The 27964-nt window shown below is 45.0% G+C and overlaps 1 protein-coding gene across 2 annotated transcripts in view; it reads left to right on the top strand.

Annotated features, from left to right (window-relative positions):
• kmt2a (lysine (K)-specific methyltransferase 2A) overlaps positions 1-27338 on the top strand; it is a 37758-nt gene extending 10420 nt beyond the window's left edge. Inside the window, exons 3-34 of one of the 2 annotated variants that reach the window (XM_035153656.2) lie at positions 91-3401; positions 4015-4192; positions 4555-4783; positions 4927-5618; positions 5731-5804; positions 5918-6154; positions 6310-6456; positions 7965-8063; positions 8399-8519; positions 8679-8792; positions 9041-9225; positions 9373-9540; positions 9794-9904; positions 10541-10614; positions 12750-12964; positions 13067-13161; positions 13244-13381; positions 13493-13651; positions 13825-13936; positions 14039-14117; positions 14266-14426; positions 14517-14663; positions 14833-17497; positions 17604-20237; positions 20685-20753; positions 20834-21060; positions 21317-21391; positions 21517-21691; positions 21992-22099; positions 22226-22306; positions 22471-22600; positions 22697-27338. In XM_035153656.2, the coding sequence (XP_035009547.2) occupies positions 91-3401; positions 4015-4192; positions 4555-4783; positions 4927-5618; positions 5731-5804; positions 5918-6154; positions 6310-6456; positions 7965-8063; positions 8399-8519; positions 8679-8792; positions 9041-9225; positions 9373-9540; positions 9794-9904; positions 10541-10614; positions 12750-12964; positions 13067-13161; positions 13244-13381; positions 13493-13651; positions 13825-13936; positions 14039-14117; positions 14266-14426; positions 14517-14663; positions 14833-17497; positions 17604-20237; positions 20685-20753; positions 20834-21060; positions 21317-21391; positions 21517-21691; positions 21992-22099; positions 22226-22306; positions 22471-22600; positions 22697-22972 (13286 nt within the window). In that variant the 3' untranslated portion in view covers positions 22973-27338. Of the gene's footprint in view, positions 1-90; positions 3402-4014; positions 4193-4554; positions 4784-4926; positions 5619-5730; positions 5805-5917; positions 6155-6309; positions 6457-7964; positions 8064-8398; positions 8520-8678; positions 8793-9040; positions 9226-9363; positions 9541-9793; positions 9905-10540; positions 10615-12749; positions 12965-13066; positions 13162-13243; positions 13382-13492; positions 13652-13824; positions 13937-14038; positions 14118-14265; positions 14427-14516; positions 14664-14832; positions 17498-17603; positions 20238-20684; positions 20754-20833; positions 21061-21316; positions 21392-21516; positions 21692-21991; positions 22100-22225; positions 22307-22470; positions 22601-22696 lie in introns of both variants that reach the window. The other variant, XM_035153655.2, reaches the window with a different exon arrangement.
• Positions 27339-27964: the final 626 nt, after the last annotated feature.

Here is a 27964-nt window from a genome sequence, read left to right as displayed (position 1 = left end):
TCTTGAGATGCCTATTCCTGTACGGATTGTCTATATCTAATTCTTCCATGCCACCTAAATGTCCCTTGTTTTGCTCTCTGGTTTTATCAGAAGGCCCACCCATACAAGAGAAGAAGCCCAGAGGCCGACCACCACGGGCCCTGACAGCCCAGAAAGCTGCTACAAGTCTACCTTCCCCTTCTTTGCTTCCCACCCCCACACAGACAAAACCTGAGGGTCCAGAAAGGCCAGCTGACAAGGTAAAAAGGCTGCCCGGAAGGCCACCTGGCACCGGGGAAAAGAGAAGAGGTCGACCCCCATCTTCAAGTAGCAAGAAAGCTTGGAGTACAGGCAGCCATGCAGCAGGGGATGACAGTAGGCAGGCTGGGTCTGAGTTGGGCATGGACACAGATGAGGACACGGACAGAAAGGGTGCCAAGAGGATGCCACTTGGCTCTACTCAGCCTCATGACAGTGAGGCAAAGCTTCCCAAAGGGGGGCGGGGTGAATCCAAAGTTACCAACCTGAAGAGGCTAAGAGCAACGAAACTTACCCCTCTCAAGGCACGGCTTAAGACTTTGCCTGGTGTACCCCGACGCAGACGTGGTCGACCACCCTCTGCTGAACGGCTCAAAGCTGAGGCCGCAGCTGCTGCTGCTGCTGCTGCAGCACAGCTTTCTACCTCTATTGAAGGTGGGGAAGGGAAAAGCAAGGCCTTTAGGGCCAGAGGGGGGGATAGAGGTGCAGAACCACATACTCCCCAGCAGTTGATGCTGAGGAATGTAGATGGAGCTGAGGACCAGGACTCTTCCAATCCACCTGCTTCCCCATCTCCCTCCAAGCCAGGCAAGACGGTGGGCCTCAGAAAAAGCCCTCGCCATAGAAAACCTGTCAGAATTGTCCCCCCTTCTAAACGCACTGATGCAACCATTGCTAAACAGCTGCTGCAGCGAGCTAAGAAAGGAGCACAGAAGCGATTGGAGAAAGAAGCTGTATCCATTGGCGGCAGTAGGACAGGAGCCATTGAAACTGGCATCAGGAAGACACAACTGAAGAACATCAGACAGTTTATCATGCCTGTGGTCAGCACTGTTTCCCTTCGCATCATCAAAACCCCTAAGCGTTTCATTGAAGATGAGGGTGGCTTTGGAATGCCACCACCACATGTGAAGATGCCACGGTTAGAAACCACCCCCTCATCTGTCTCTGCATCTGCCCCACTCACCTCCACCACCACCACCTCCTCCTCACTGGCTCCTGCCCTGGTCTCTACACCTGCTGTTACTAGCACTGGTACCTCCGCTCAAAATGACTCCCTCCCCCCTCCTCCACCTGCTGCCCCTATCCCCACGGTTCCATCAACTGCTGCCAGTCTGCTCAACAACGACAACACCAACAATGCCACCAATGGGCGATTTAGCAGTAGCGCTGCATCTTGTGGCTCAAGTGCTGTGTCGCAGCATTCCTCCCAGCTCTCCTCTGCAGAGTCTTCCAGATCCAGCAGCCCAAGCTTGGATGACTCATCATGTGACTCCCAGGCTTCTGAGGCCACACAGGCTTTGTCAGAGCCAGAGGATCATTCTCCGTCCTCGCAAGGAGAGAGGGAGGGCAACCTGTTGCACAGTTCACGGCCTCCTTCCCCTCCCTCTGAGCCAGAGCCTGAGCATGAGCATGTGTCGGCAGAGAGGAATCGACGAGGCCGGAGAGAACCAGCAGTTGGCCGGGGAGGTCAGAGCCAGAGAGTGAGAGAGACTCTCACCACTGGGCCTAAAAAGCCGATCATCAGTCCACCAACAGGAGTGCTGATGTCCTCCTCTACACTTGTAAATTCCCAGCAAGCTTCATCCACAGCTTCCTCCTCTTCTTCACCTCCACCTCCGCCTCTCCTCACCCCTCCACAACCTCTACAGTCAGCTTCCTCCAACACAGCTGCTATCAGTGAACACCACTCGCAGTCCCCCTGGATGCCTCATTTTCTGTCCGGCCCGTCAGTGATGTCCAGCTTGGCAGACAAACGTAGCCGCTCAATTTTGAGGGAGCCCACCTTCCGTTGGACGTCCCTGTCCCACCCTGAACATCAGTACTTTTCCTCTGCTAAATATGCCAAGGAAGGCCTCATTCGTAAGCCTGTATTTGACAACTTCCGTCCTCCCCCTCTCACAGCTGAAGATGTTGGGCTGCTGCCCCAAAGTGTTAGTGGAGCAGGGGGAGCTGCTCCAGTGGCATTCCCTGCACCAGGCAGTGGAGCAGGAACAGGAACTCGTCTATTTGCCCCTCTTCACAGCCATACCCACCACCAACATCCCTCCTCATCTCGCTTTGATGCACCACTCCAGAAACGCAGCCCATTGCTCCGCGCTCCACGCTTTACACCTAGTGAGGCCCACTCAAGGATATTTGAGTCTGTTACCCTGAAGTCATCCTCTGGGAGCATCTCTAGCTCTCACTCTCCACACCAGTCATCCTCTGGCTCCAGCAGAACCTCGCGGCGCAGGAGACGACTTGTCACTGGAACGCTACGGGGCCACCCGCGGTCTCCTTCTCATTCAATGACCAGACGCAGCAGCCAAATTGGAGGCCAGATATCTATGAGGAAAGGCTCCTCTGAGAGGTCTGTGCTGATGGGCTCTGTCAAAAGTAGTAACCCCAGCTCTTTGCCAGGGGTCTCTGCAAGTCCACTAGCCACTAGTGCCTTAACTCCTGCTTCTTTCAGCACCTTCTCCACCGTATCCCTGAGTCTGGCCTCACAAGGGACACCTGAAAGCAGGAGGGGAGCTGCTGGAAACCCACCTCCTTTGTCAACTACATCTGCCACTTCTTCCCCACTTTTCCCTATCTTTCCTTCCAGTGCCCAGGACACAGGCCGAGGAGCTGGTAAAGGAGGTAAAGAAAAAAGTTCACCAGCTCCCCAGGAACCTGCTCCTAAGGAAAAAGAAAGGGATTCAGAGAAAATCCGAGAGAAGGAGAATAAGAAGGAAGGGAGGAAGGATGGGAGGGACTCAGAAGATGCTCTTTTATCTCTTGCTCCAAAAAAGGCTCCAGGGAGAAAAAAATTGACCTCAGTTGACACGGTTTCTGACACTGCCTCCTCAGAGGTACGTGGGCCCCATTCCTCTGTTCCTGTGTCCATCGCTAAAGGACGCTTACCCAAAAAAGGTAGACCCTCTGAGAAAGGACCAGAAACGGAGGATGCAGAAAAGGAGAAGGAGAAACAAAGTGCTCCTAACCAGCAGACTGCAAGCCCTCAAGGGCAGCCGGGTAGACAACAGCTTCCTGTCTCCTCTCTTGGATCAGTGTTGGACCAAGCAGAGAAACAGCCTGTGAGTGACAAGCGGGTAGTTGGACTACTGAAGAAGGCCAAAGCACAGCTCTTTGACTTGAAGAAGAGTAAGCTGAAGCCTGCGGACCAGACCAAGGTCCAGGTCAGTTTTCCTGTTCATTTGTTGCCTTCAATGTTACTGTGTCTCACCTAAATTCTTCTCCGTTTCTCTCATTCACATTATATAGCCACAAGCAAGTGGCTCTGACATGCTGCTATGAATATTTGTTAAAAATAGAAATCTGTGTTTGTACTCAAACTGAAACTTGATAATAGGAAAGTCCCACAGAGGGTGTTACATAAGGGGAATTCTGTTTGCTTCATACATTATGCAGAACGCTGCACTGGCTTTACTTTTGAAAGTATTGTCTTTCTGAACAGAATATACTCATCTGTTCTTCTACTGTTAATCTAAAGATTAAATGATTATAGGCAGTCACTGCACATTTTCAACTGTTTCAGCTGAACTCAAACCAACCCTCCTCCCCTGTCACCACATCATCATCTTTATTATTGCACATTGTTCATAGATGAGAGTTCGGTTTGGTTCAGTCAAGCATTTACAACAAATAAAATCTAGCATCCTAAGGACATAAGCAATATCTTAAAATGTCAGCCTTCTGTATTGAACATGTACACATGTGTATTCGCTTCTTATTATGAAGCTCCTCAAACATTTGTTTAACTCTTTTGTGGTGATGTGTGATTGTGAGCAGGGCCAGGAGAGTGACTCGTCAGAGACCTCAGTCCGTGGTCCACGCATCAAACATGTATGTCGTCGTGCAGCTGTGGCTCTTGGCCGTAATCGGGCAGTGTTCCCTGATGATATGCCCACACTTAGTGCCTTGCCCTGGGAGGAGAGAGAGAAGATCCTATCTTCCATGGGGAATGATGGTAAGGCACACTCAGTTTTATTGTCACTACTTTGTTGTTTGTAAGTTAATAATCTGGGCTCAACTGTTCAAGTTTATGTCTTTATTCTGAATAGGGGCTTAATAATAAAAATAATAATATAATTATAATTTCTATATCATAAAACTAGAAGTTGCTTTGGAGTATTGTTCACACAGCTGAGAGATACAAATAAAAGCCCTGGTTTTTATTTGCTTAAGTTAGATTTTTTAAAATTCTAATCTATATATGATAGAGAAAAAGTGTTTTTTTAACCAATTTTAATGTAATAGATATCATTCTTTTTTAAAAGCACCCTAGTTTACATTTGTTAAATTGCATGTATGATGTTTCTCTTTTTACAGACAAGTCATCAGTAGCAGGTTCTGAAGAGGCAGAGCCTCAATCCCCTCCCATAAAGCCACGAGAAACACGTCAAAAGTCCATTCAAGAAGCTCCTCCCAAGAAGGGACGTCGGTCACGACGCTGTGGCCAATGCTCAGGCTGCCAGGTTCCAGAGGATTGTGGTATCTGTACTAACTGTCTCGACAAGCCTAAGTTTGGAGGACGAAACATTAAAAAGCAATGCTGCAAGTAAGTAAGACGATGAGCCCTTTGTTGTGCAGGATTATTATCAATCTCAAGAGAGTATTGAAGATCATTTTATTACAAATTAGTTTTTTAATTAGATCGTTAAGAAATGCCGTGTTGAACTTTGTAAATTTCTCTATCTACAGGATGAGGAAGTGTCAGAATTTGCAGTGGATGCCCTCAAAGATGTTTCTTCAGAAGCAAGGCAAAAGCAAGAAGGACAAGAAAAAGTACAGATTGTCTGAGAGGAGAGAGGGTCTCAATCCGGGTAAAGGACTGAACTCAGAGTCTGCCCCTAAGTCGTCTCCTGCACCACCAAAGGAAGAGCCCCCTCGCAGAAAGAGTGAAACTCCTCCTCTAAAGCTGGGAGAGGAGAAGTCAAGGCAGCAACCATCCTCAAAGCAATCATCACCCGCCCTCACATCTTCCCCTGCCCCTGCTGATTCACCTCAGACCCCCAGCACAGTCACAGCCCAGGCTCCATCTCCAGCCCCGACATCAGAGCCCAAACAGCTCTCCGTCACGGCCAGTGTCACCAGTAAGAAGGGACACAAACCACATCTGCCTATACCAGCATCCTTCTCCTCGTCATCCTCCTCTTCCTTGTCGTCTTCTTCGTCATCGTCATCATCCTCCTCCTCCTCGTCATCTTCAGCCCAGAATTCGCCCTCTCAGTCTACGCAGTCTCATCAAGCATCCCAGCAACAACGGGCTCTTATGAGTCAGGCGCCTCCAAAAAAAGATGCTTCACCCAAGATTCCTCTGAACGAGTCCAAGAAGAAGCCCCAGCAGCACTCACTGCAACAGCAGAGCTCCGCTACAAATATTTCAGATACAGGTAAAAAAAAATTAAACTGGCTGCACCGTATTCCCTTAAGTAAAGTTTTGATAGAGATATATAGTTCATACCCAACACAATATGAATGTTATGTCCTGTCTCTTTTTAATAGTCGAATCAAAACAGTTGAAGAAGCCAACTTCTCGCACTGTCCCTCCATCTCCCAAACAGAGACCAAAAGATAAGGTAAGAAGAGTTCACTTTTTTATTTCTAAAAACGGTGGTACTTCACATCGACCACATATAATTCCCAATATTAACCCTATGTCTCTCTTCTCCTGTGTGATAATCACCTGAAGCCGCTGACAACTAAACCCCCCGGCAGCAGTACTTTAAACTGGCTGAGCACTCCCTCGACTAGGGGCCAGACGAAGTCCAGAGCGCCCTGCGACGGAGTGCATCGTATCAGAGTGGATTTCAAGAAGGACCATGATGTGGAGAAGGTTTGGGAGGCAGGTGGCCTCAGCCTGCTCACCTCCATGCCGGTCACACCCAGGGTGCTCTGCTTCTTATGTGCAAGCAGCGGTAATGTTGAGGTAAAAAAACTGTCTTCGTTGTTGTTGTTGTTGTTGTTGTTAAAAGTTTTCTTATTCATTTGTCTGCGTAATAACAAAAACTTCTAACAATCTCTTCTGTTTCCCCTGCTGCCTTCCCCTGTCTGCTGTTTCTCTCTCTGTCTCTTTATCGTTAGTTTGTCTTCTGTCAGGTATGCTGTGAACCGTTCCATCTCTTTTGCCTGGGGGAATCGGAGCGCCCTCTTAAGGAGCAGATTGAGAACTGGTGCTGTCGACGATGTCGATTCTGCCAGGTCTGTGGGCGCCAGCACCAGAAAACTAAAGTAAGCCATTCAGTTCAGTTCTGTTCATTTCAAAGCTGCTCACAAAAGAAGCTTAGTTTAGAGTGACAGTGTGTAAAGGCTGAAGAATCTTCCTTAGAAAGAAGCTTGCCAGCAGACAGCACTTAATCAGCTTCTTGGAATCCTTCCATGATTTTATTATTTAACTCATGGTCTTAGTGTAGCATGGTTGTTATGTTAGAAATATATGTATACATATTTGGTCTACACAACACAATCATGTGTCTTTTGAATTGTTATGTCCAGTGGCTACATGTTAAGTAGGTTGTATGAACTTGTTGGTTATTGGTCTGTCAGTAGTCTGCGGCATAAGATGTGACTGGTAGGGAAATTGATTTATTGCAGCCAGTTCAATGAACCAAATCTCTGCCCAAAGAGCATTGAGACATGTATTTATTTGATTGGCTTTAATCTGTGACCAAATGAACAGCAGCAGATCTCTGTCACTTTCTGACCTCACATCTCACAGTGCAGCTGAAAAGTCTGAAATCTCAACTCCTGGTGATACTGGAGGCTTCCAGCATCACAGATAGTCTGTGCTACATGATCATAAAACCTACATATTGTATCAAGCATTAAGCAGTGTTTCATTACCAGATAAATATTAAGTGGTGTCATGATAAGGTCTTTAAAGGTTCAGTGTGTAGAATTTAGTGGAGAAGTTGCATGTTCCAGCTGAACACCCCTCAGCACACCCTCCCCTTCCAAACATGAAAGAGAACCTGTGGTAGCCTTCAGTTGTCATAAAAACTCAACAGGTGTTTAGTTTGTCCAGTTTGGGCTACTGTAAAATAATGGCGGCCTTCGTAGGGAGGACCCGCTCCTGATGTAAATATAAAGTATTTAAATATATAGGGCCCATTCTAGGGTGAAGAAAATAACAATTCGTACAATTTAGATGAAACACACTAGTGAAAACATCACTATGATTATTTTATATTCAATTTCTGCCAATACATCCCTTTCACCTAAATCTTACACACTGGACATTTTAACTTGCCGATGTATTATTTTTTTGCAATATTAAATAGCACAATGGCTCATAGTTTGGAAAAGAAAAAATGTGCTGCGGCACATTAACTGTATGTTGTAAAGCCTTAACGTGGGTTGACTGTGTTGACCCAAACCCACAGGAAAAACTTGACTCTAGTTGCCACTTAAGTGGCTGTCTATAAACTCTGCCACGCTCCGCTCTGTACAGCTCAAACTGTAGCTGCATCGTAATGCCTTTTAATTATGATGTTCATCCATCCATGAAGCCCACAATGAATGTGCCACTCAGTTACCTCCATTACACTGTAGTTAATGTATGTATGCATGACATCTTACATACAAGGTGAATGATACCATTACATGTTGGAACCAGGTCACATACTTGTTGCCAATTTGCTGTGAACAGATCTGTGTTGTTTGTTGAGCATGGACAATTTAATGTGGCCACTTTTCATTTTAAAATAATATCATCTCACTCTCTGTTTCTGTCACTGTAGCAGCAGCTGCTAGAGTGTGATAAGTGCCGCAACAGTTATCACCCGGAGTGCCTGGGTCCCAACCATCCAACCAGACCCACCAAGAAGAAGAGAGTCTGGGTATGGACACACACACACACACATCTCTTCCTTTAGACACCCTCTACGCTTTCACCTTTGTGTAACTAACACAGTTTGCACCACTGACAAACGTTAGTCAAACTTAAGCATCATGCGCACACATTTTTCTCTTAACCTCTCCTTTTGTTCACACATTTTTCCAGCTTCTCACCACTGCGCGACTCACATTCATGGGAGCCTCTCACAGGCCGTGTCTATGAAAACATTGAACTCCTCTCACAGTGTCACTTTCACACCATCCCTGCTCTTTAAACAACTGCTCGCAAGTTTTTGCCATGTAGTCAGCGCCTTGCTTGTGTGCTCTTTCTTTCCAGGTTTGCACCAAGTGTGTGCGCTGTAAGAGTTGTGGAGCCACTAAACCTGGGAAGTCCTGGGATGCCCAATGGTCACATGACTTCTCCATGTGTCATGACTGTGCCAAACTATTTGCTAAAGGTGAGCATAATTACACCTCAGATTTCTTTTTTCTGGGTTAGAAGGAGAATAATTTCGTAAGAATCTGTTCTATATTTTGAAGCAACATCTTTAAAAGGACATTTTAATCTTAGCCAAGCTGTTTAATCAGAATGTAACTGTCACCGTTTTATCCCTCAGGGAACTTCTGCCCACTCTGTGATAAGTGCTATGATGACGATGACTATGACAGCAAGATGATGGAGTGTGGTCGTTGTAACCATTGGGTTCATGCCAAGTGTGAAAACCTGACAGGTTAGTAGGCCCCACACAAGCCAGGTAGAGACGTGTATTAAAACACAAGTTTTCTCTCTTTTCCTCACAAGTGGAGCTCTGTATTTAATATTCCGCAGCACTTGTTCTTTATTTGTCTTGTCAGCTGTCAGTGACTGTGCAAATGACTGACAGGCTGCTCTGGGAACGCTGTCATGCTGATGAGATGCTGAAAGACAATAAACTTAATAACACACAATAATGACCTGTCGTCTCCCACTGTCCCCCAGATGAAATGTATGAGGTACTGTCAAAGCTGCCAGAGAGTGTTGCCTACACTTGTACCAAATGTACTGAGCGCCATCCGGCCGAGTGGAGGACGGCGCTAGAGAGGGAGCTTCAGGGCTGCATTCGCCACGTCCTCACTGCACTGCTCAACTCGCGTACATCCACACACCTGTTACGCTACAGACAGGTCAGATACACACTGTTGCTTCCTCCTCTGTGATTTCAGAACAACTATTTATTGTTAGTTAGAACACCTGAATGAGCAATTGCAGCTTAATGAACAGGATAGTGATATTCAGTGTGTAACCCTTTGGCTTTGGGGCAGGCGGTGAAGCCTCCGGAGCTGAACCCAGAGACAGAGGAGAGTCTTCCGTCCCGTCGTTCCCCCGAGGGCCCAGATCCTCCAGTTCTGACTGAAGTCACCTCCACACCTTCCAGTGACTCCCCTCCAGACCTGGACAATGTTGAGAAAAAGATGGATCAAGGCCGCTACAATTCAGTGGTATGTTATGTTTTCAGTCTGTTGTCTGGAAAAGTGAGGTTTTATTCATCTCGCAGAGCAGTTTGTATCTATTACAGTCATAACTTTGAAGCTATGACAACAGTTACAGTTGTAGATTTAACTATTGGTCTCTTCTGAATCTGTTGTCAGGGAGATGAATAGTTTTGTTAATGACTTTTCCAGTGTCCATCGCCACTTCACTGTTTTAACAATTACTCGCCATATGTGTGTCCGTTCTCCATTTCTCTCCCAGCTGGAGTTTAGTGACGACGTCGTGCGAATCATTCAAACAGCCATCAATGGTGACGGTGGCCAGCCGGAGAGCAGGAAAGCAAACAGCATGGTCAAGTCTTTCTTTATTCGGGTAAGAACTTCTCATTAATTATCTAGACTGTGGCGTCCCGCCATATTCTAAATTCCCGTCCCGTCACACTTTAGTAATGTACCAAAACATTTTTTACACTTATCATATTAACATATGAGATCCCTAACTTGGGGATATGTGCAACGTATGCAGAGCTATTTGCCGTGTGTTCACTGTCGCACTTCTGCATGTGTGCAATACCACATGCTTTTGTAACATCAATGAGGTTCTTCCACTCTTTAGTTTGTGTACCTGTCAATGTCAATGCTATAGATTGAATCAGTCCCCTCAGCACCAATGGAAACACAACATTGCAGAGCAGCTCACAGGCTCTCACTCAGGCTCTGTGTTTGTATGAAGTTATATTATGCAATATTCTTTTTTGACACACACAGCTTTACAAAAACGTGCACCAACACATCTTGTGTTTTTAATAATAACAAAAAATAACTTTATATCCTATGATTGGTGTACTCCTGCAGCATGAATAGGTGAAGTATCTTAGTCAAGGCATGGCAGCATCAAGCTAGGGCCCTTCTGTTGAGCTACAGTATGACTAACTGCAATTCTTGCCCCTAATTATGGTCTGTGCAAATGCTTTAGTGTGCAAACTTCATTGCATGTTTTCTCTTTCAGCAAATGGACCGGATCTTCCCATGGTTCAAAGCGAAAGAGTCCAGGTTCTGGGAAAGGCAAAAAGTCTCTGCCAAGTGAGTGTCTATCACACCATAGTCAATGCAAGAGTTTGTGTTCAGTGGTCAGTGTCCAACTCTTCTGACTAACTCATTAGAGTTATGTAAGCCATCATTTATATTACCAGTTGCTTCTCAATGACTTTTACAGAGTTATGATGTCATTATTCAAAAATGTTTTTCTACATTAAGACAAGTTATGTACTTACTGGTTTATTTTGTTTCAAATTGTATGATTTGATATCCACGCGGTCAGGAAACAGTACTGACTGAAAGCTCAAACTAACATGAAGAGTCTGAAAGTCAATATTTAAAGATGCCTCCCAGGATGCATTGCTCTCAATTTTGTGAAGTGTGTGATGTGCTGTTATTTTATAAACTTGAGCTGCGAGTTATGTTGGTAATTGCACAGAAGAATTTTTTGGGTACTTTTGTAACGTGATCCCGTTCCAAGACCCTTGAAAGAAGAAGAACTGACGTTTTCAGGAACTGTAGGTCTGTAATTATTGAAATGAAGAGTAAGATGTGGTTTCTCTGGGAGAAGCTGCAGGATCATCATCAGGGTAAAGGATGGAACCAGAAAGCATTGAATTAATATTTCTAAAATGTGTGGGCTGACTTTACCAACAACCCCTGAAGAAACATGAGCCAAGTAGAAAGATTAGGATTTCGTAAGAGTGGAAATCTGCAAAGTTGTATGCTGGTCAGTCGTACTTAAGTCAGGACAGTGACTGTGATTAAAGGTCCTAGTCACGATTTAAAGCTGCAGTAATGAAACTGATTACACAGTCTATTTGATTAATGAACCCACTGGACAGTTTAGTGGTGAATGTGAGTGAGTGATGTGATTATTACAGTATCTGGTGGAAAGATGTAGTCAGTATCTCTATTAGTCTGCACTGACTAGAGAGTAATGGATCAATGAAATCAACTCCCCACAGCTGTAGTTAAATATATTATATTATATATTGATTGGTGCTTTTATATAAATGATTCATAATAAAATGGTACTTATGAATAATTGATGCTGTTCACAAAGATGTCAGGTTTATCTAGATTATTAGAAAGAATAGGTCATAGCCATTATATGGCAGCAGGAACCTTTCACAAAGTATATGAATAGTGTGTTTTACTGTTCAGCCTATTGAAATTAACCACTACACACTCTTTCACACTCATTAACTCCCTAACTCTCTCACTTAAATCGAGCTATCACCACTCCTCGGCCGTTTATCCTGCCTCGCCTCGAGGCGTTGTGGGAGGCAAACCCTACGAGTGTCAAATTTCATTTGAAGGCTCTCTGATACATACTTGTGGTCTAATTGTGGTTTACTTGTCAGTTTGCTCTCTTGCATTATGTATCAGTGCCTCGGTCCAGGAAACCAGTGATCCACGCAGTGGATCGTGTGGCCATCCATTGGATGGATGCCTGTTTTAAAGCCTCTGCTGGTTTATAAAGTATCAGACTTAAAGGGATGGTTCACCCAAAAATGAAAATTCACTCATTGTCTACTCACCACTATGCCGATGGAGGGGTGGGTGAAGTGGTTGAGTCCACAAAACACTTGACAAAAACATCAGAAAAAAACATAAAATGCCTCCATACTGCTCTTGTGGTGTCATCCAAGTGTCCGAGAAGATATATTTGCATCATCATAGGCTTATTGTTTATAGTATATATTTGTAATGTATGTAAGGACATGAGTTAAGTCGAGTAAATCTATTCAAGAGGGAAATCTACCATTGCACAGACTAACAATTAAACAATTAATGCCTCAAGATCTAACTTCCCTAATCCTAAATAAAATTTTAGAAGGTTAGGGGGGTTTAGGAAGTTAACAAAAGCATGCACATCCAAACTTGTTAAACATTAAATGCTGGACAGAAGCGACGAAAACCAGAAGTCAGGAAATGTCTGAGCACCTGTGTATGCTCCCATTAACCCAGAATTATTTGCTTGGAGACTTTTTCATGTCCTTAGTCTTCACTTAAGTTGTAAATCTACATAGTGATGTGTGTGGTTATTTGAACTTTGGTAGTTCAGTTGTTTACATCAGTGCTTCGGAAATAAAACAATCAATACTTCATATTTTACCCAATCAATGTTGGTACTAATAGAAATGTCCCTGTCTCTGCTCGTCATTACTCCACAGCAATGGGCTCCTCCCGAACGCTGTGCTGCCTCCATCCCTGGATCACAACTACGCCCAGTGGCAGGAGAGACAGGAGCTTTCCCGCGCTGAGCACCCCCACCTCATGAAAAAGATCATACCAGCTCCCCGTCCCAAGACCCCCGGTGAACCAGATTCGCCAGCCTCACCTCCTCCTCTCCCTCCCTCTCTACCACCACCACCTCCACTCCTATCTGGTAAGATAATAAACAATTATGTGTGTGAATACTTAACACTGTTTCTTACATCTTGTCACCATCTGTGTATTCCCAAATTCTAACTTGACCTTTCCCCCTTAGATCGTGAAGACAGCCCAGAGCTCCCTCCTCCACCGGGTGTGATTGATAATAGGCAGTGTGTCCTGTGTCTGAAATATGGAGACGAGAACACTAATGTGAGTCAGAAATCCACCTAAAATCTCTTAAACACACACAAAGGTCAATCTATGTCACTTTCAACATTTCTGTATGTTTTAGGAGGGTGGCAGGCTGTTGTACATCGGCCAGAACGATTGGACCCATGTGAACTGTGCCCTGTGGTCTGCTGAGGTGTTTGAGGATGATGATGGCGCACTGAAAAATGTTCATATGGCTGTTCTCAGGGGAAAACAGCTGGTAAGATGGGATACTTTGTCCATCACAAGTTCCCTCACTTGATTTTCAGTGTATATTTATTGGACTGAGTTTGACTTATTCATACATTTATACTTTCTATTTTCTATTTAGCACTGTGAGAAGTGTCAAAAGCCAGGGGCTACCGTTGGCTGCTGCCTCACCTCATGCACCAGTAACTACCACTTCATGTGCGCCCGCCAATGCCACTGCATCTTCCTGGAGGACAAGAAGGTCTATTGTCCAAAGCACAGGGACCTCATCAAGGGAGAAGTAAGGAAATATCATTATTTTCGATATAATAACTTAGATTAATAGTAATTATTACATTTAACACTTGGTCACAAAATAATGTATATTTATCTTGTGTTGATGAACTCGAAAATGTGACTTAATATTCTTTATTTTCTACTCACCTATCCTATGTTTGTGTATTTTTCCTCCAGGTGGTGTCTGGGTTTGAGGTAACCCGCAGGGTCCTGGTGGACCTGGAGGGAATCAGTCTCAGGAGGAAATGGCTTGCAGGACTGGAGCCTGAAAATGTCCACATGATGATAGGTAGGTCGACTGCTGCTAATTGTTTGTCGATGATTGTTGCACTATTTCCTTGTCTTACTGTCAGTGTCCTCTTAAATGCTCATTCAAACCTCATCATTACAGGCTCCATGACCATTGATTGTTTGGGGATACTGACTGAACTCTCAGACTGCAAACGCAAACTCTTCCCTGTAGGATACCAGTAAGTGCTTTTCTTTCTCCTTTTCATTTATCTGCAAGTCTTCTCTTGCTAAGTGCCATTATTACTACTGTCTCTACAAGTAAAGTACATCCAACTGCAGGAGGACATTTAAATTGCCAAGTAAGTTAATTTATTTCCATCTCTACAGGTGTTCAAGGGTATACTGGAGTACTTTAGATGCTCGGAAGCGCTGTGTGTACACCTGTAGGATCCTAGTTTGTCACCCACCAGTGGTAGAAACTGACCTGAAGAACATGATGGCTTTCGAAGAGAATCGTACAATAGCACACAGCCCACCTCCCATGACAGGTAATCTACACACTAGTTCAGTCTTCAGTCTGTACTATTTTTAGGACTATGATGTGTTGAACTTAAATGTGTAACTTTTTTCACATTTAGACTTTCCTGATCCATTTGAATCCCCGAGGCGTTCCGACACCCTTTCCCCCACCAACACCCCCAAGCTCAGGGTTTACTCCAGGAATCGACATCCCAGCTACCCCCCTTGTCAGCGCTCACTAGGCCCCAGGCCCATGCCTTCCCCAGGTATGAATAGACATTTTTGAATAAATTTTGTCATAGAAAGAAACATGTTTTTTATATTTCTTGATAAGTAATAAAAAAGAATAAAGTATAAGTAATTCCATTGAGTGGAATGTCAATGGTGTCTGCTTTCCACTGAGTAATCTCATTTTCTACTTCTTTTATTTTGCAGGAGGTACCTCTCAGCCTCAAAGCCATGAGATTGTGACAGTAGGAGACTCCCTGGTGAACCCCGGCATGCGGAATATTGACTCGCGTCGACACAGCTCCCCTCCATTCTCTCCTCCTCCCTTCCACCTGAACAGACAGAGAGGGGTGACCTCCCCAACTCAGATTTTGTCACGACCCCTTACTTCTCCCCCTCCCCTCATCCCCTCTCCTGCCAGAGACCCAGAAAAGTCCAAACACCCCAGCAAAGACTCGGCAAAGAGTCCAGTCCAGAGAGATGATGACAGAGGTAGACCATTCTCCACAGACAGAAACAGGCTGCGAGAAACCAGAGATCAAGGGCTGAGAGATCCTGACAAGGGAAGAATTTCAAGTCGAGATCAAGCTTCTAAAGATTCTGAGAAGAACAGATCGTCAAGAGAGCTGGCGCAAAGAGACGCAGACAAGGGCGAACAACCAGCCAAAGAGCCGGAAAAGAGGAGATCGCTGAGTAAGGACTCTGGTCTAAAAGAATCAGAGAGGGGAAGACCACTCAGTCGAGATTCAGAAAAGGGGAGACAAGTAAACAGAGACTTTGAGAAGGGGAGACAGGCAAGCAGAGAGTCAAGCAATAGAGAAACAGATAAGAGCAAATCATCCTCTAGAGATTCCAGCTATAAGGATGTGGACAAAACAAAGTCACTCAATAGAGATTCCGGGTTTAGGGACTCTGATAAACATAGACAATACAGCAGAGAAACAGGAAAAGACTCAGGCCAAGTTAAAGACAGACCCTCTAGTAGAGACTCTGACAAGGGTCGACCTCCATCTAGAGACTCCAGTTACAGAAGCACAGAGAGAAACAAAGATTCAGGCTCAGGGAAAGACAGTAACCCTGGCACTCAGTCCAAACAGGCTGGAGGTGAGAGTAAGAGCCCCAGACTGGCACCTGCAGGTTCAGGCCAGTCCTCTCCTCCTGTGGGCACTGCTGTTCTCACAGGTCAGCAGAGAGGGGGCAGCACCAAGCAGATGGACAAGCAAGGGAAACACGGAGGCAAAGACCAGGATGTTTCTGCAAGCCTCAGTTTATTGCCTCGTCACCGCTCGACCCCCACCTCCAACATTATCCAGTCTAAGGACAAGCCCAGCTCAGGGAAGGAGAGTAGTAGTGGCACTGGAAATCTAACATCAGCTCCACACCATAAAGACTCTGTTGTTGGGAAATTTGGCTCCGCACAGCCTTCATTTCAGAAGTCCAGTGCAAGGAAATCCAATGATTACTCTTCAGGTTCAGCCTCGGCAGCGGTTATGAAACCCCTGTGGCTGTGTAGGGCATCGGCGGAAGATGATGTGGTCAAGCGAGGCTCCATGCACCTGGGCTCCCCAGCTGCAGCCTCAGCTGCCAAAGACAAACACCCCAAAGTTAAGATGGCAGGCAGCAGAGAGGTTTCCAAAGACCGTGAAAAAGACAAGACTCTCCAAAACAACAACAACAGCAGCAACAAAATTCCCATTATCAACAATAATACTAAAGCCACAGCCGGCTCCAACACACATGTTTCAAACCCCAGTTCCCACAACAGCAGCAACAGCAAAGCTCCAGTGCTGGGAAACAGCACTAAAGTCCATGGGAAGTCTCCGCATGGGGATAAGCATGAGAACCAGGGAGCAGACAGATTCTCCTTAAAGAGCAGAGAAATTTACTCTGAGAAGAAGAACAGCTCCACTCTGGACCTACAGCAGCTGCATCAGGCTGGATTAGCTCCAGAGAAAGGAGTGAAGTCATCTTCCCAGTCTCACTCCAAACAAACAAACAACCAGCTGACGCTGTCGTCTAGAGAGAAAAAGCAATCAGTTAAACCCCCCATTTTAACTCCACTAAAGAGTGATATCAAGACTGACCCTAATGGGACCAGCACTTTTAGTGGCATTTCTTCTTCTTCTTCCTGTTCCACGACCACTACCTCCACCATTTCTCCTGCTGGCCAGGGGACCCGTTGTTCTGCAGGCTCTACTCTCTTCTCCTCACCCTCCGCTAGCAGCAGTGACAGCTCAGAATCTGACACCCAGACTCAGACAGAGGACGACGACGTGCACAAGGACCACTCACGCAGTGAGCTCAGAGACCACCACGGCCTCCATACTCAAGGCCACGAGGATGAGGGTGACGGCCCGGATGACGACCACGACAGGGGTCTGGATGACAAACATCATGAGGATGACAGTGATGGGTCAGGCTCAGCCAAGCGGCGGTACCCTCGACGCAGTGCCCGTGCACGATCAAACATGTTTTTTGGCCTCACGCCTTTCTATGGGGTTCGCTCATATGGTGAAGAGGACCTTGCCTTCTATGGTGGCGGTGATGGAACCGGGGCTGTGGTTAAGAGGAGGTCCGGTGGCCGTAAGAAGTCCGCTGAGGGGCAGGTAGATGGAGCAGATGATATCAGCACCACCTCTTCATCAGGGGACAGTGGAGAGGATGAAGACAGCGTAGTGAAACACAGGGGTAAAGACCCTTACTACTACAACTTCACCCGAACTGTAATTAACCCTGGTGAGGGCCTACCGTCTATAGAAGGGATAGACCAGTGTCTCGGACGGGGCTCCCAGCTTCAGCGCTTTCTAAAAGACGAGGAGCAACAACAACAGAGGGCTCAAATAAAAACTGAAGAGGACATGCTGAGTGCTTTGTAAGTCCACACAATTGTTTTGGTATAATTATTAGCAAAAATCATAAAGAATATTATTCTATGATCTTCAATAACATTTTGATATATTGTCTGCTTTATTTAACAGGACATTAGGCAAGCAGCGTATTGGGCAGCTTGATGGCGTGGATGACGGCTCTGAGAGCGATACGAGCATCTGCACCACCAGCACCACAACTACTACCACCACATCCTCTTCCACCCCACCTAAGAGCACTCCTAAGAGGAGGGGCAGAGAAAGACACACTGAGAAACATGACTCTCATGACTCGAACAAGGAGGCCGACAACAGTGGAGGAGCAGTGAGTAGCAACACCCGAGAAGGAAGAAAGAACCAGAAAGAAAATTGCCTTCCTCTAGGAGTCGGCGCCAAGTCGCAGCCTCAGACTCAGGGTCAAGATCCTCTCGAGGCCCAGCTGTCTCTTAGCACAGACCTGCTCAAGTCAGACTCCGACAACAACAATAGCGATGACTGTGGGAACATTTTGCCTTCAGACATCATGGAGTTCGTTTTGAACACGCCCTCCATGTCAATGCAGGCTCTGGGTCAGCAGTCTGAGCCGTCCTCCTCGGAGCTGCTGCTGGACGAGGGTTATGTTGGGGTGGATGTCAACCGGCGCAAAGACATTCTGTTTGACGACTTCTCCCAGCCGCTGCCCAGTGCTGAGAGTGGAGGTGTAGTGGAGAGTAGCGTGAACAGCTCCATATCTGTTGAGGAGCCATATCTTCCTCTGGAGCTGCCCTCGGACCTCTCTGTCCTGACCACACGCAGCCCGTCTGTCAGCACCAGTCAGAACCACACTGCTGGAAGTCTCATCTCAGATACTTCAGACCGCACCATGCTCAGCTTGACCTCTGACCCAGATACCATCAGTGCAGAAAAGAGTGGGGACAAGAAAAGAGCAGGGTCAGGTGTGTCACCATCTGAGAATCGGCATGATGCTCCAACTGTCACCGAAGGTCACATGACTCCTGAGCAGTTTATTCCCAGTCCTGCTATTGGCCAGGTCGTTGACGCTCCAGGTAACCAGGACGTTCCAAGGAGTTCTGGCACTCCGGGTTTGCCAAGTTCTCCCTCCCTGCCTCTTCAGGGTCAGAAGTATCTACCAACATCAACTGCAGCACAGGGCAGCCCGAGTTCAGTCCCTGGACCAGGACCATCCCAGACTCAGGTTTCCAGTCCGGCACTCATCAAACCAGGCCCTGACAAACTCATTGTTGTCAATCAACAGTTCCAGCCCCTTTATGTCCTTCAGACTGTCCCGAATGGTGTCACCCAAAAGATTAGTGCTACAGGAGTGATGGATACCAGCTCTCCTGCAGTGCTGAGCTCTATGACACTCACCACAGGGTTGAATACTGGTTTATCCACAGCCCAGTCAATATTTCCTGCCGGTGGCAAAGTCCTGGGCACCATGTCTCACCCCTCTCATATTCACACCTTCACTGGAGCCGCACAGGCAGGTTTCCAAACTGGAATCCCCAGCACCACCTCAGGGCTTCTCATTGGGTTGCCCACTCAGCCCCACGACCAATCCCAGATTCTGGTCACAGAAGCGGGTCGACCACATGAGTTAGGACCCAATATTGCTATAGTGTCCAGTACCTCTTCCCTCACTTCCTCACAGACGGCACTCGCCTCTGCTCACGGCAGAAAGAGGCCCATCTCTCGTCTTCAGCCACGAAAAGGCAAAAAGTTGGCCCGCTGCCGTAGCCAGCCTACTCTGGCCCCGTCGGAAGTGGGACCTCCTAACATGACCCTTATCAACCTGTCTTCCCCTCAGATCACTGCAAGCATCCCTGGCCAACATGGTGGCCTGGTTGAGTTAACCTCCCTCTCTGCTAATCAGCGCAAGGTTCCAAATATCATCAAGAGACCAAAATCGGGTGGGGTTATGTACTTGGATCCCACTACTCTAATTCAGCAGAGGATTCCTGGTACTGTTCAGTCTGGGATCCTGAGTCACGATTCCTCTACGCATCTCCTGCCTTGCACAGTCTCTGGTCTCAACCCCAGTCAGTCAGTGTTGAATGTCGTGTCTGTGCCCTCTAGTGGTGCTGCTGGTATTCTTGCACCAGGATCAGTCTCCCTCTCAACCCCTCTACTTAGCTCCACTGAGATCACAGGACCAATTAGCAGTCTCCTGTTTAAGGCAGGTCCGCATGGCCTGGGCCTGTCAGATCAGCCCATGGTCCTTCAATCAGCAGGGGGAGCTCCTCTGATGTCACAGCTTAGCTCTTCAGTGCAGACATCAATAGCCGGTAGCATCTGCGTTCTGCCCTCCCAGCAGACCATCAGCATGGCTGTCAGCCAGCAAGGAGAGAGCGAATGCGGTAATATCCACTTACAGCATCAGTCTGTTAACAGAGTGCAGAGTGCAGACTCCTGTCCAACCACCACTGTCACTTTAGCCCCCTGCACAGCCACCCATCTGAGCACTGCCAAGGGGCGTGTTATTGGAGTGTTCACGACACAAACACAAACTTCTGCACTCTCGCAGGGCAGCAGAACCATTCCTATTTCCAAATCATCAGAACAAAGGCTTTCTTACTCCAACACAATCGTGACTGCAGCAAGAACAGGTTCAGGAACAGAAAAGGGCAAACAGAAATCCAAGAGGAGCAGACAGAGTGCAGACACAAGCAGCGGGAAGAAGCTCAAGGGCTCTCGGGCAGAGGAGCATCACAGCAACCCTGCAGGACGACTTCCATCAAGCCCAAGGTGAGACCGCCATACTGTCCTGGATGTTTGAGATGTATCAATATTATGTGCTGGGTTTGTTTTTGTTATGCAATAACTTCTTTAAGGTTGTTCTGCATAATGAATGTGACTTTTAAAACAGTACGTTAGTTATTTAAATGACTTCATAGCCCTCTGTCATTATACTGTGACTTTACCTCAAACAGGTTCTTCAAAGTAACATTGCATCTGCATGGAGATAAGATACAGTATAGCTCTTTCTGAATCTTAGAATGGGGATATCTCTTCAAGAGAATCATTTTTATGCAAAATTATGTTTTTAAGTAAGGTTCAGATAAAACATATAACCATCTACAATTCACTGTTACATTTTGGAGGACAATTATCTTCCATTTTCTTTTGTTAAGTACTTTATGTAGAATATAAATATGTTTCCATTTTGAACCTTTCTGTATTTTTTGCAAACAGTTCCAAAGAGCTGCTCTCCCCTGAACCCATGGACACCGGCAAACCTGCAGATAAGGCGACCACCAAGGGGTATGGAGTTTCAATATTAGTCACCCATTTTCAAAGTAATCATTTAATAGAGTTCTAACGCTTCCTCATATCTTTTCCAGTGTTCTTGGTAAAAAGAAGACATCTGAAGGTTGTGTTTTACCGGGGAAAGTTGTGGGAAAAGACAAAGCATCTGCAGCTGAAGGGGCAGTGTCTCTTCCTGTGACTTCACCCCCCGACCAGGATGGGAACAGCAGGGACACCGGCCTGGACAGCAAACCCAAGAAGGGCATTATCTTTGAAATCTGCAGTGAGGACGGCTTCCACATCCGCTGTGAGAGTATTGAAGGTGAGAGAAAACAAACTCTGGAAGATCACAACCTACACCCTGAAACACTAAATACTGTAAATAGTTCAACTTCCCTTCCGCTTTAAATGAGTCTCAGTAAATATTCAAGGTGATTATAACATCGTTCACATTAATGGTACATACATATACTATATTTTGTGTGTATAGATGGCTTTTCTGTAAATATGATAAGAAAAGCCAAAACACTGGGTGCAAAACACTAACTGTCATCTCCCGACTGTCTGTCCTGCTACAGAGGCTTGGAAATCTCTGACTGACAAAGTGCAGGAAGCTCGCTCCAACGCAAGACTCAAAGAGCTTTCTTTTGAAGGTGAGGCGTCACACTCACTAAATACAAAATAAGTTGTCTTTGTTCAAACTGTTTCTAAAATGCTTTCCAAACACACATGATATATTTAAATGGAAGACTGTAATGACTGTCTCCGCTCATCACAGGTGTGAATGGACTGAGGATGCTGGGAGTCGTCCATGAGGCAGTGGTCTTCCTGCTGGAGCAGCTGTATGGCTCCAGACACTGTCGGAGCTACCGCTTCCGCTTCCACAAACCAGAGGAAACCGACGAACCTCCCATCAACCCCCACGGCTCGGCTCGTGCAGAGATCAACCACAGGTCAGCAACAGATCTATATGACATTGTTGGAGCAAGTTGTTTAAGCAGAGTCTGTAAATACATTTGTGTCTGTATCTCAGGCATGAAGGTTTTTGCCACATTATTACTAAAGTAGAACCACTTAACTTCTACTGATTCTATATCCACACTCTACTATTGTTGATTGTATGCACCATATTTGCTGCACACTGTTAATAAATGACTTTTGTAAGGAAACCTCTTCACTTAATGAGAACGTTCCAACTTCCTGTCTCTTGTGTGTTTCTGACCGCTTGTCTATTCCACCTGTCTACCCTCCAGGAGGTCTGTCTTTGACATGTTCAATTTCTTGGCCTCAAAACACCGCCAGCCTCCTGAGTACAGGCCGCATGAAGACGATGATGAGGAAGGGCAGCTCAAGACAGCCAGGTCAGTTACAGCAAGCGCTGAACTTAATCTTGATTTTATTGTCCAAATCATTGTGTCAAGATGATTTCATATTAGTAAGCAGATAAACTGTCATCATAATGTTGCTCATTCGTGCTACTGTTGCAGGCGTGCCTCCATGGAGCTACCACTCACTCTGAGATTCAAACAGCTCAAGGCCACATCCAGGGAAACCGTGGGAGTCTACAGGTTAGTGGCATAACATCACATATAATCATTGAGGATGATGAAAAGTTTCACAAGAAGTGGATCAAGTAGCTCCAGGATATAAAATGAAGGAGATTAGAATTATACCTGCATCTATATATCGAGACCTAACTAATGTTTTTGCGATTCGCTGCTCTCCTCTGCAGGTCTCCCATTCATGGCCGCGGTCTGTTCTGCAAGAAAACCATCGATGCTGGGGAGATGATCATCGAATACTCTGGAAATGTCATTCGCTCTGTGCTCACTGACAAAAGGGAAAAATACTATGACGGAAAGGTGAGGACTTGGGGTTTCAGTTTTAGCTGCTGTTTGATGAACTTGACTGAAAAACGAATGAGTATGATAAAACCTCTGTCTTCTCTCTCCTCAAAGGGCATTGGCTGTTACATGTTTCGGATCGATGACTACGAGGTGGTAGATGCGACGGTGCATGGCAACGCCGCCCGCTTCATCAACCACTCCTGTGAGCCCAACTGCTACTCTCGGGTCATCACCGTGGACGGCCAGAAACACATCGTCATCTTTGCCTCTCGCCGCATATTCTGCGGAGAGGAGCTCACCTATGACTACAAGTTCCCCATCGAGGACGCCAGCAACAAGCTACCCTGCAACTGTAGTGCAAAGAAGTGTCGCAAGTTCCTCAACTGATCTAAACAAGTAAAAGAGGACTGAAGATCTGGTGAGCAGCAAGGCCACAATGTTCTGAGGACGCCCCCTGCTGGGGGTTTGTTGTGGCACCAGCACTCCGAGTTTGGTCCATGTAGGACCACAGCTGCCAACTGTGCAACAGCTCTGTCAGTGTTTCTGCTGCTGGTGTTGGCAGAACACGGCAGAGACAGAGCCATTGTGGGTCGTAATGTATATGCAGCTAAAGCCACTTTAGTTTAAAGGCCATTTGCAGAAATTCCAACATATTGTGCCTCCTTTTGTCTCAGTTACATTTGGCACGGGACGTTTCACCTTTAGAGGTGAGGTATGAAACGGTTGAGCCTTCACAACATTGAAATTACAATATTAACTTTTGGAAGTTACCCCATCATGTTCTTTTTTTTTTTTACATTGCCACGACCACTTATACTGAGATTTGATCATAGAAAATAAAAATCAAATAACTTGGTTCCATTTTACACCAAAGTGCAATTTGTTAAAGGGACTGGGAAAAGTAATCTTTACTAGAAAGACTAATTAGAGACTTTGTTAGAATTTGTTTTTTTATTTGCGTCACAGTGTCGGGTGATATTGATACACATCTCCCTGTGTGAATGTGCCCTGATGCCTTCAGAGCCATTGTGATTTTACTGAAACCTTTCCCCTAAAAGCTTGTAGGTGTGTAAATAGGAGCAGCTGGTGTTCAGCAGCCTGAAAAGAGCTGTACTGATGGAAACACTAGGAGGAGCTGTGGCCACAGGAGAGAAGAGAGAAACGAGGAGGATTGAAATTTAGATTGGTTGAAAAAAACAGAAGGTTATTTTTGGTAGTTCGTGTAAAGGAGTGATATCTGAGGTTGATATCATCCTGTGTACTTAAAGTAACGTTTAGTCTGACAGCTTGGTAGCTATGTAGACATGTTGTTGTTGGGATTGAAGCGTCTGGCCTGAGAGAGCGAGGCAGCTAGAGATTCTGGTGGACTGACAGCCAAGGGACTGGAAAACCCTACTGATGTGCTTTAGTAGAAATATTTATAATTGAATTTTTTTGGAGGTGTGAACTACAAACAGCCATGGATCTTACGGAACCATACAGACGGATGTGTTGTCAGTTTGTGCATGCTGTTGTTGATATCAGACTTGTTGTTTTTTGGTAATTATATAAGCTCAGATTTTGAATCACGTTCCAAATTACAGCAGCAGAGAGAACCAAACATCACAATTTAATTTTCTCACCACTTTTCTTCTTGGCCTGTTGTGATAACTGTTACCATGGAGAAGATTTTATTTGTAAAAGTCTTTTAAAGTCTTGCCTATTATCTGTCTTTTTATTACGGGCAGGGAAGTATCATGCTTGCTTTTAAAAAAACAACAACAAATGTAAATAATGTATATTTTTCTACGAAAAGACTTAAAAGCACTCACTAGTGAATAGCACTTAATGATGGTATTTATATTTTTTAAAAATCGTATTTATTTTATTGCCATTTTTGTAGGAAATAGAGGTTTACAAACACTAATGCTCGGTCTCTATGTTTTGTATTCCACTGCCTTTTCAAAGTTGTTTTTGTTGTGATTTATTTTTTTTTAATTTGTAGCCTGAATGTTTTCTTTGATTCCAAAGACTGACGCTGGTCTGTGGCTTGGTCCCGTTTTTAGTTCAGTCCACCAGTAGCTCTTTATCTATCCCAGGCCGTTCGGTCGGAGCTGACAGTTTTTATTTTCCATTGTTCCAGTTCTAGCTGGCAGTGTGGCAGTCATACCAACTATTAATATGCACTTGAGAGAGTTCAGATTGTTGATCCATAGCAGATATCTCCTCTCTCCAGCCTTATCGTCTCCACACCACATCACACCGAGAGTCAAGTCCACTTTACGGACTGCTGCAAGGCAGCCTCTTCTTGTCGCTTATAAACTGTGGGTCGGGAGACCTGCAGCCAACTGTTCACATGTGTAAAAACCCAACCTGAGTCCTGTCGGTTTGAAGTGTTCTGTCCCTCTGCAGTCACTAGTAAAGAGGTGCCTTTATTTTAAGCTACCAAGGTCATTCAGCATATCTGTGTTGAGCCAGTCCGTTTATTTGGTGACCACTCACCAGCATTTGGAAATCACTTTCTCTTCTTTTGGTTAGTGTCCTCGGGGTTTGCCTTAGTTGTAAAGGAGCATGCCTTCATGTACTGGACCCGATATCTAATTAGACTGTTTCGACCGACTGGTCCTGAAGTCACCTACTTCCGTTTTTGTCCTTTTTAATGAAATTATTCTTGCCCACCTCTCACTCTGACTTTATCACCTAAAGGCCGTTTCCCTCACACTGCCCTCTGTTGTTGTGAACAAAAAAGTGACCCACACATTGGTTTGCACTTAAGTCGTGACACAGGCACATAGGAAATCTCAACTCTTTCTCCAGACAGACAATGCAACTGCGATGCAGAAATAGTGCATGAGGCCCCTGAGTTCAGTCAAACCTAGAACTGAACATGGTGTTTGAGGCTCTAGCGAAGTGCACTTGACTTTTTTTTTGTTTTTTGCAGCAAAGTGAAGGCAGGGACCACACCAGCAGCCCGTTCCTTCCTGAAGGTGCAGCCTGTGCAAACCTCGGCTGTGCTTGGGCCCAAGATCAGGTCTTGTCTGACAGGTCGGCCTTGTGGTTTTACAGCTGCAGCCACACCGGGCTCGCTGGGTTCTGCTGCTAAGGTCAACAATGAATGTATGTTCCTCCTCCACATCACCAGAGTCGTGATGATGTCGATACTTTGTCTGCCACATTTGTTTTCCGTTCCTGCGTTAAACCACCCTGGTAGATAACGGATGATGTTTAGATGGGACCTCACGCTGGGCAGCAGGAGTTTCGTTTCAGTACTGGGAATAAAAAACAGCGACACATGAACGGCAGCGACATGTCTGCCTGTACGTCAACAGGTTCTTACTGAGTTAGCTCAACAGTTCACGCTAGCATCGGTGACAACACATTTACTGATGCCAAGGGCTCTGTCTACAACTTGCTTCTCGAGATCCACTTCTGCATTTTCAAGGTCGCTGGGTTTAGCGAACAATAAGTCTGTGTATTTCACTTTTTTTAAACAACATATATACAATAAGGAAATGGTGTCTGTTGGTTCTTTGGACTTCGTTTTTACCACGCCACACCAGTGGCCCTTCTCCGTCACTATCTGTAATTATAGTATAAATACATGACAATAATATACAGAAACGTGCATAGTAATTTCTTGTACTATACAATATATGGAATGGACAGACAAACTTAGTTACAGTAGCAAATCAGCAGATTTATAAAGGTTATTAGCAATGTTTCAATGTACTCTATAATGGTTTTGTGTTACAGTACTATCAGATGAAACTAACGTGCATCATTCTTTTGTATATTAATATCCAGTACCAGTTTTGCTGTGCCTGTGAGCGTTCCTGCACCAGCAAGGGACATTGCAGTTTTTCCTTTCCTTTTTCCTTTCTCTGGAACAGAAATGGTTTTTATGTGATGAGAAATGTACCTGTATTAATGTGGTTGTGAATTCTTGAGGTCAGCCTATTTTTTTGTTTTTATTTTGTTTTGCTTTGTTTTTGTTTGTTTCCCCCCTGGCTGTTGTAGTGAATGTTTTTCTGTTATATTTTTTCTTTGTGCGTGTTAACAGGGACGTTTTGACAACTTACTTGATGTGGTATAAATGAAGAGCGTGGTTTGTGGAGACGGATCAGGAGTCTTTAAAGATTTGCACCAAAATGTCTTTTGTCTCATTTTGGAAGCCTCTCGTGTCTCCCTGACCACCTCTCTCTCCTCCGAAGCTTTGGTTGTACTTACCATGTACTGTTTTTATAGAAAGTCATAATGCTGATGTTAAAAACATTTTAATTTATTTATTTTGTGCAACATCCACCCTGAATTGTTCTTTTACAAGTCAAGGTTTGGGAGAGGTGGGACAAATACTGAGTATGTATTTGTCATTTTCTACTTGTTTCTCGTGTATAGAAGTTGTCAGCCTAGGATGGGATGTGGTGTCACAGGGGGAGCGGATGTATGGATCATGGATTGTGGACAGGCTTGCTTTCTTATGCCTTGAATATACCTTTGTCTTATCAATACTCCTCCTGCTCTCTGTAATAACGGTGTTCATGAGTTCAACAGTCATATTTCCTCCCGTTTTTAACAGTGTTCTTTCAATACACATCAACGAAATGAAGGAAAACCACCACAGTGAAAATAAACCACAAACTACTTGGTTGAATGTATAATTAGGAAACAAAGTTGTACATAAGTGTAAAAAGAAAAGTTTCTAATCATGTTTATTTTCTATGCACTTTTTTATTTAAGTGATAGTTTAAATAATAAACATGTCTCCTTTACTCTTCTCTGTTTCTTGACTCAATCATTGAGTGGAGACATTAACACCACTGGTTGCAAAAGGGTTTAGTTTAGTAGTTTATTAAGAGGGGCCATGCACACGACATGTTAGCGATGTATGTAAGGGTTTCAATGGGGTCTTAAAAAGTTTTTTAAAAGTCTAAGATTGAATAAGGTGAATTTTAGTCGTAAATGCACTAAAATATATATACATTATTTTGTTAATATTCATTTACTACAACTTCTATTTGTGCTTTTTGAGCAAAAGACAAATGTTTTGGTGGCCTGCAGAGTTCGTAATGTCGCCCTGGTTCTTTCATAACGATACAGATATTCTCACACTGTAATAAAGCTACGAACAAGACCAACATGGAACTGATATATCTTGGTACTCTGTTTGTATGTGGGACTATAGATACCTACTGATGCTGCCTGTAGCTTGCAAAATCACATACCAAGGGTTATTCTCTACTAGATTACTTCTCCTTATCTTCAATTATGAGGAAGTATGAGTAATTCTGGGACTATGATGTTTCCTCATATCTGTCGTATTAGACATATGTCTTAGATCTATCTATTATGGTCTTAAAAAGTCTTAAATCTAACCTGATGAAACCTGCAGACACCCTGTAT

This window comes from Hippoglossus stenolepis, chromosome 4 (assembly GCF_022539355.2).
Source record: "Hippoglossus stenolepis isolate QCI-W04-F060 chromosome 4, HSTE1.2, whole genome shotgun sequence".
In the NCBI taxonomy this organism is placed as follows: Eukaryota; Metazoa; Chordata; class Actinopteri; order Pleuronectiformes; family Pleuronectidae; genus Hippoglossus; species Hippoglossus stenolepis.
The sequence above is the reverse complement of the archived record's forward strand: the minus strand, read 5'-3'. Positions and strand labels throughout refer to the sequence as shown.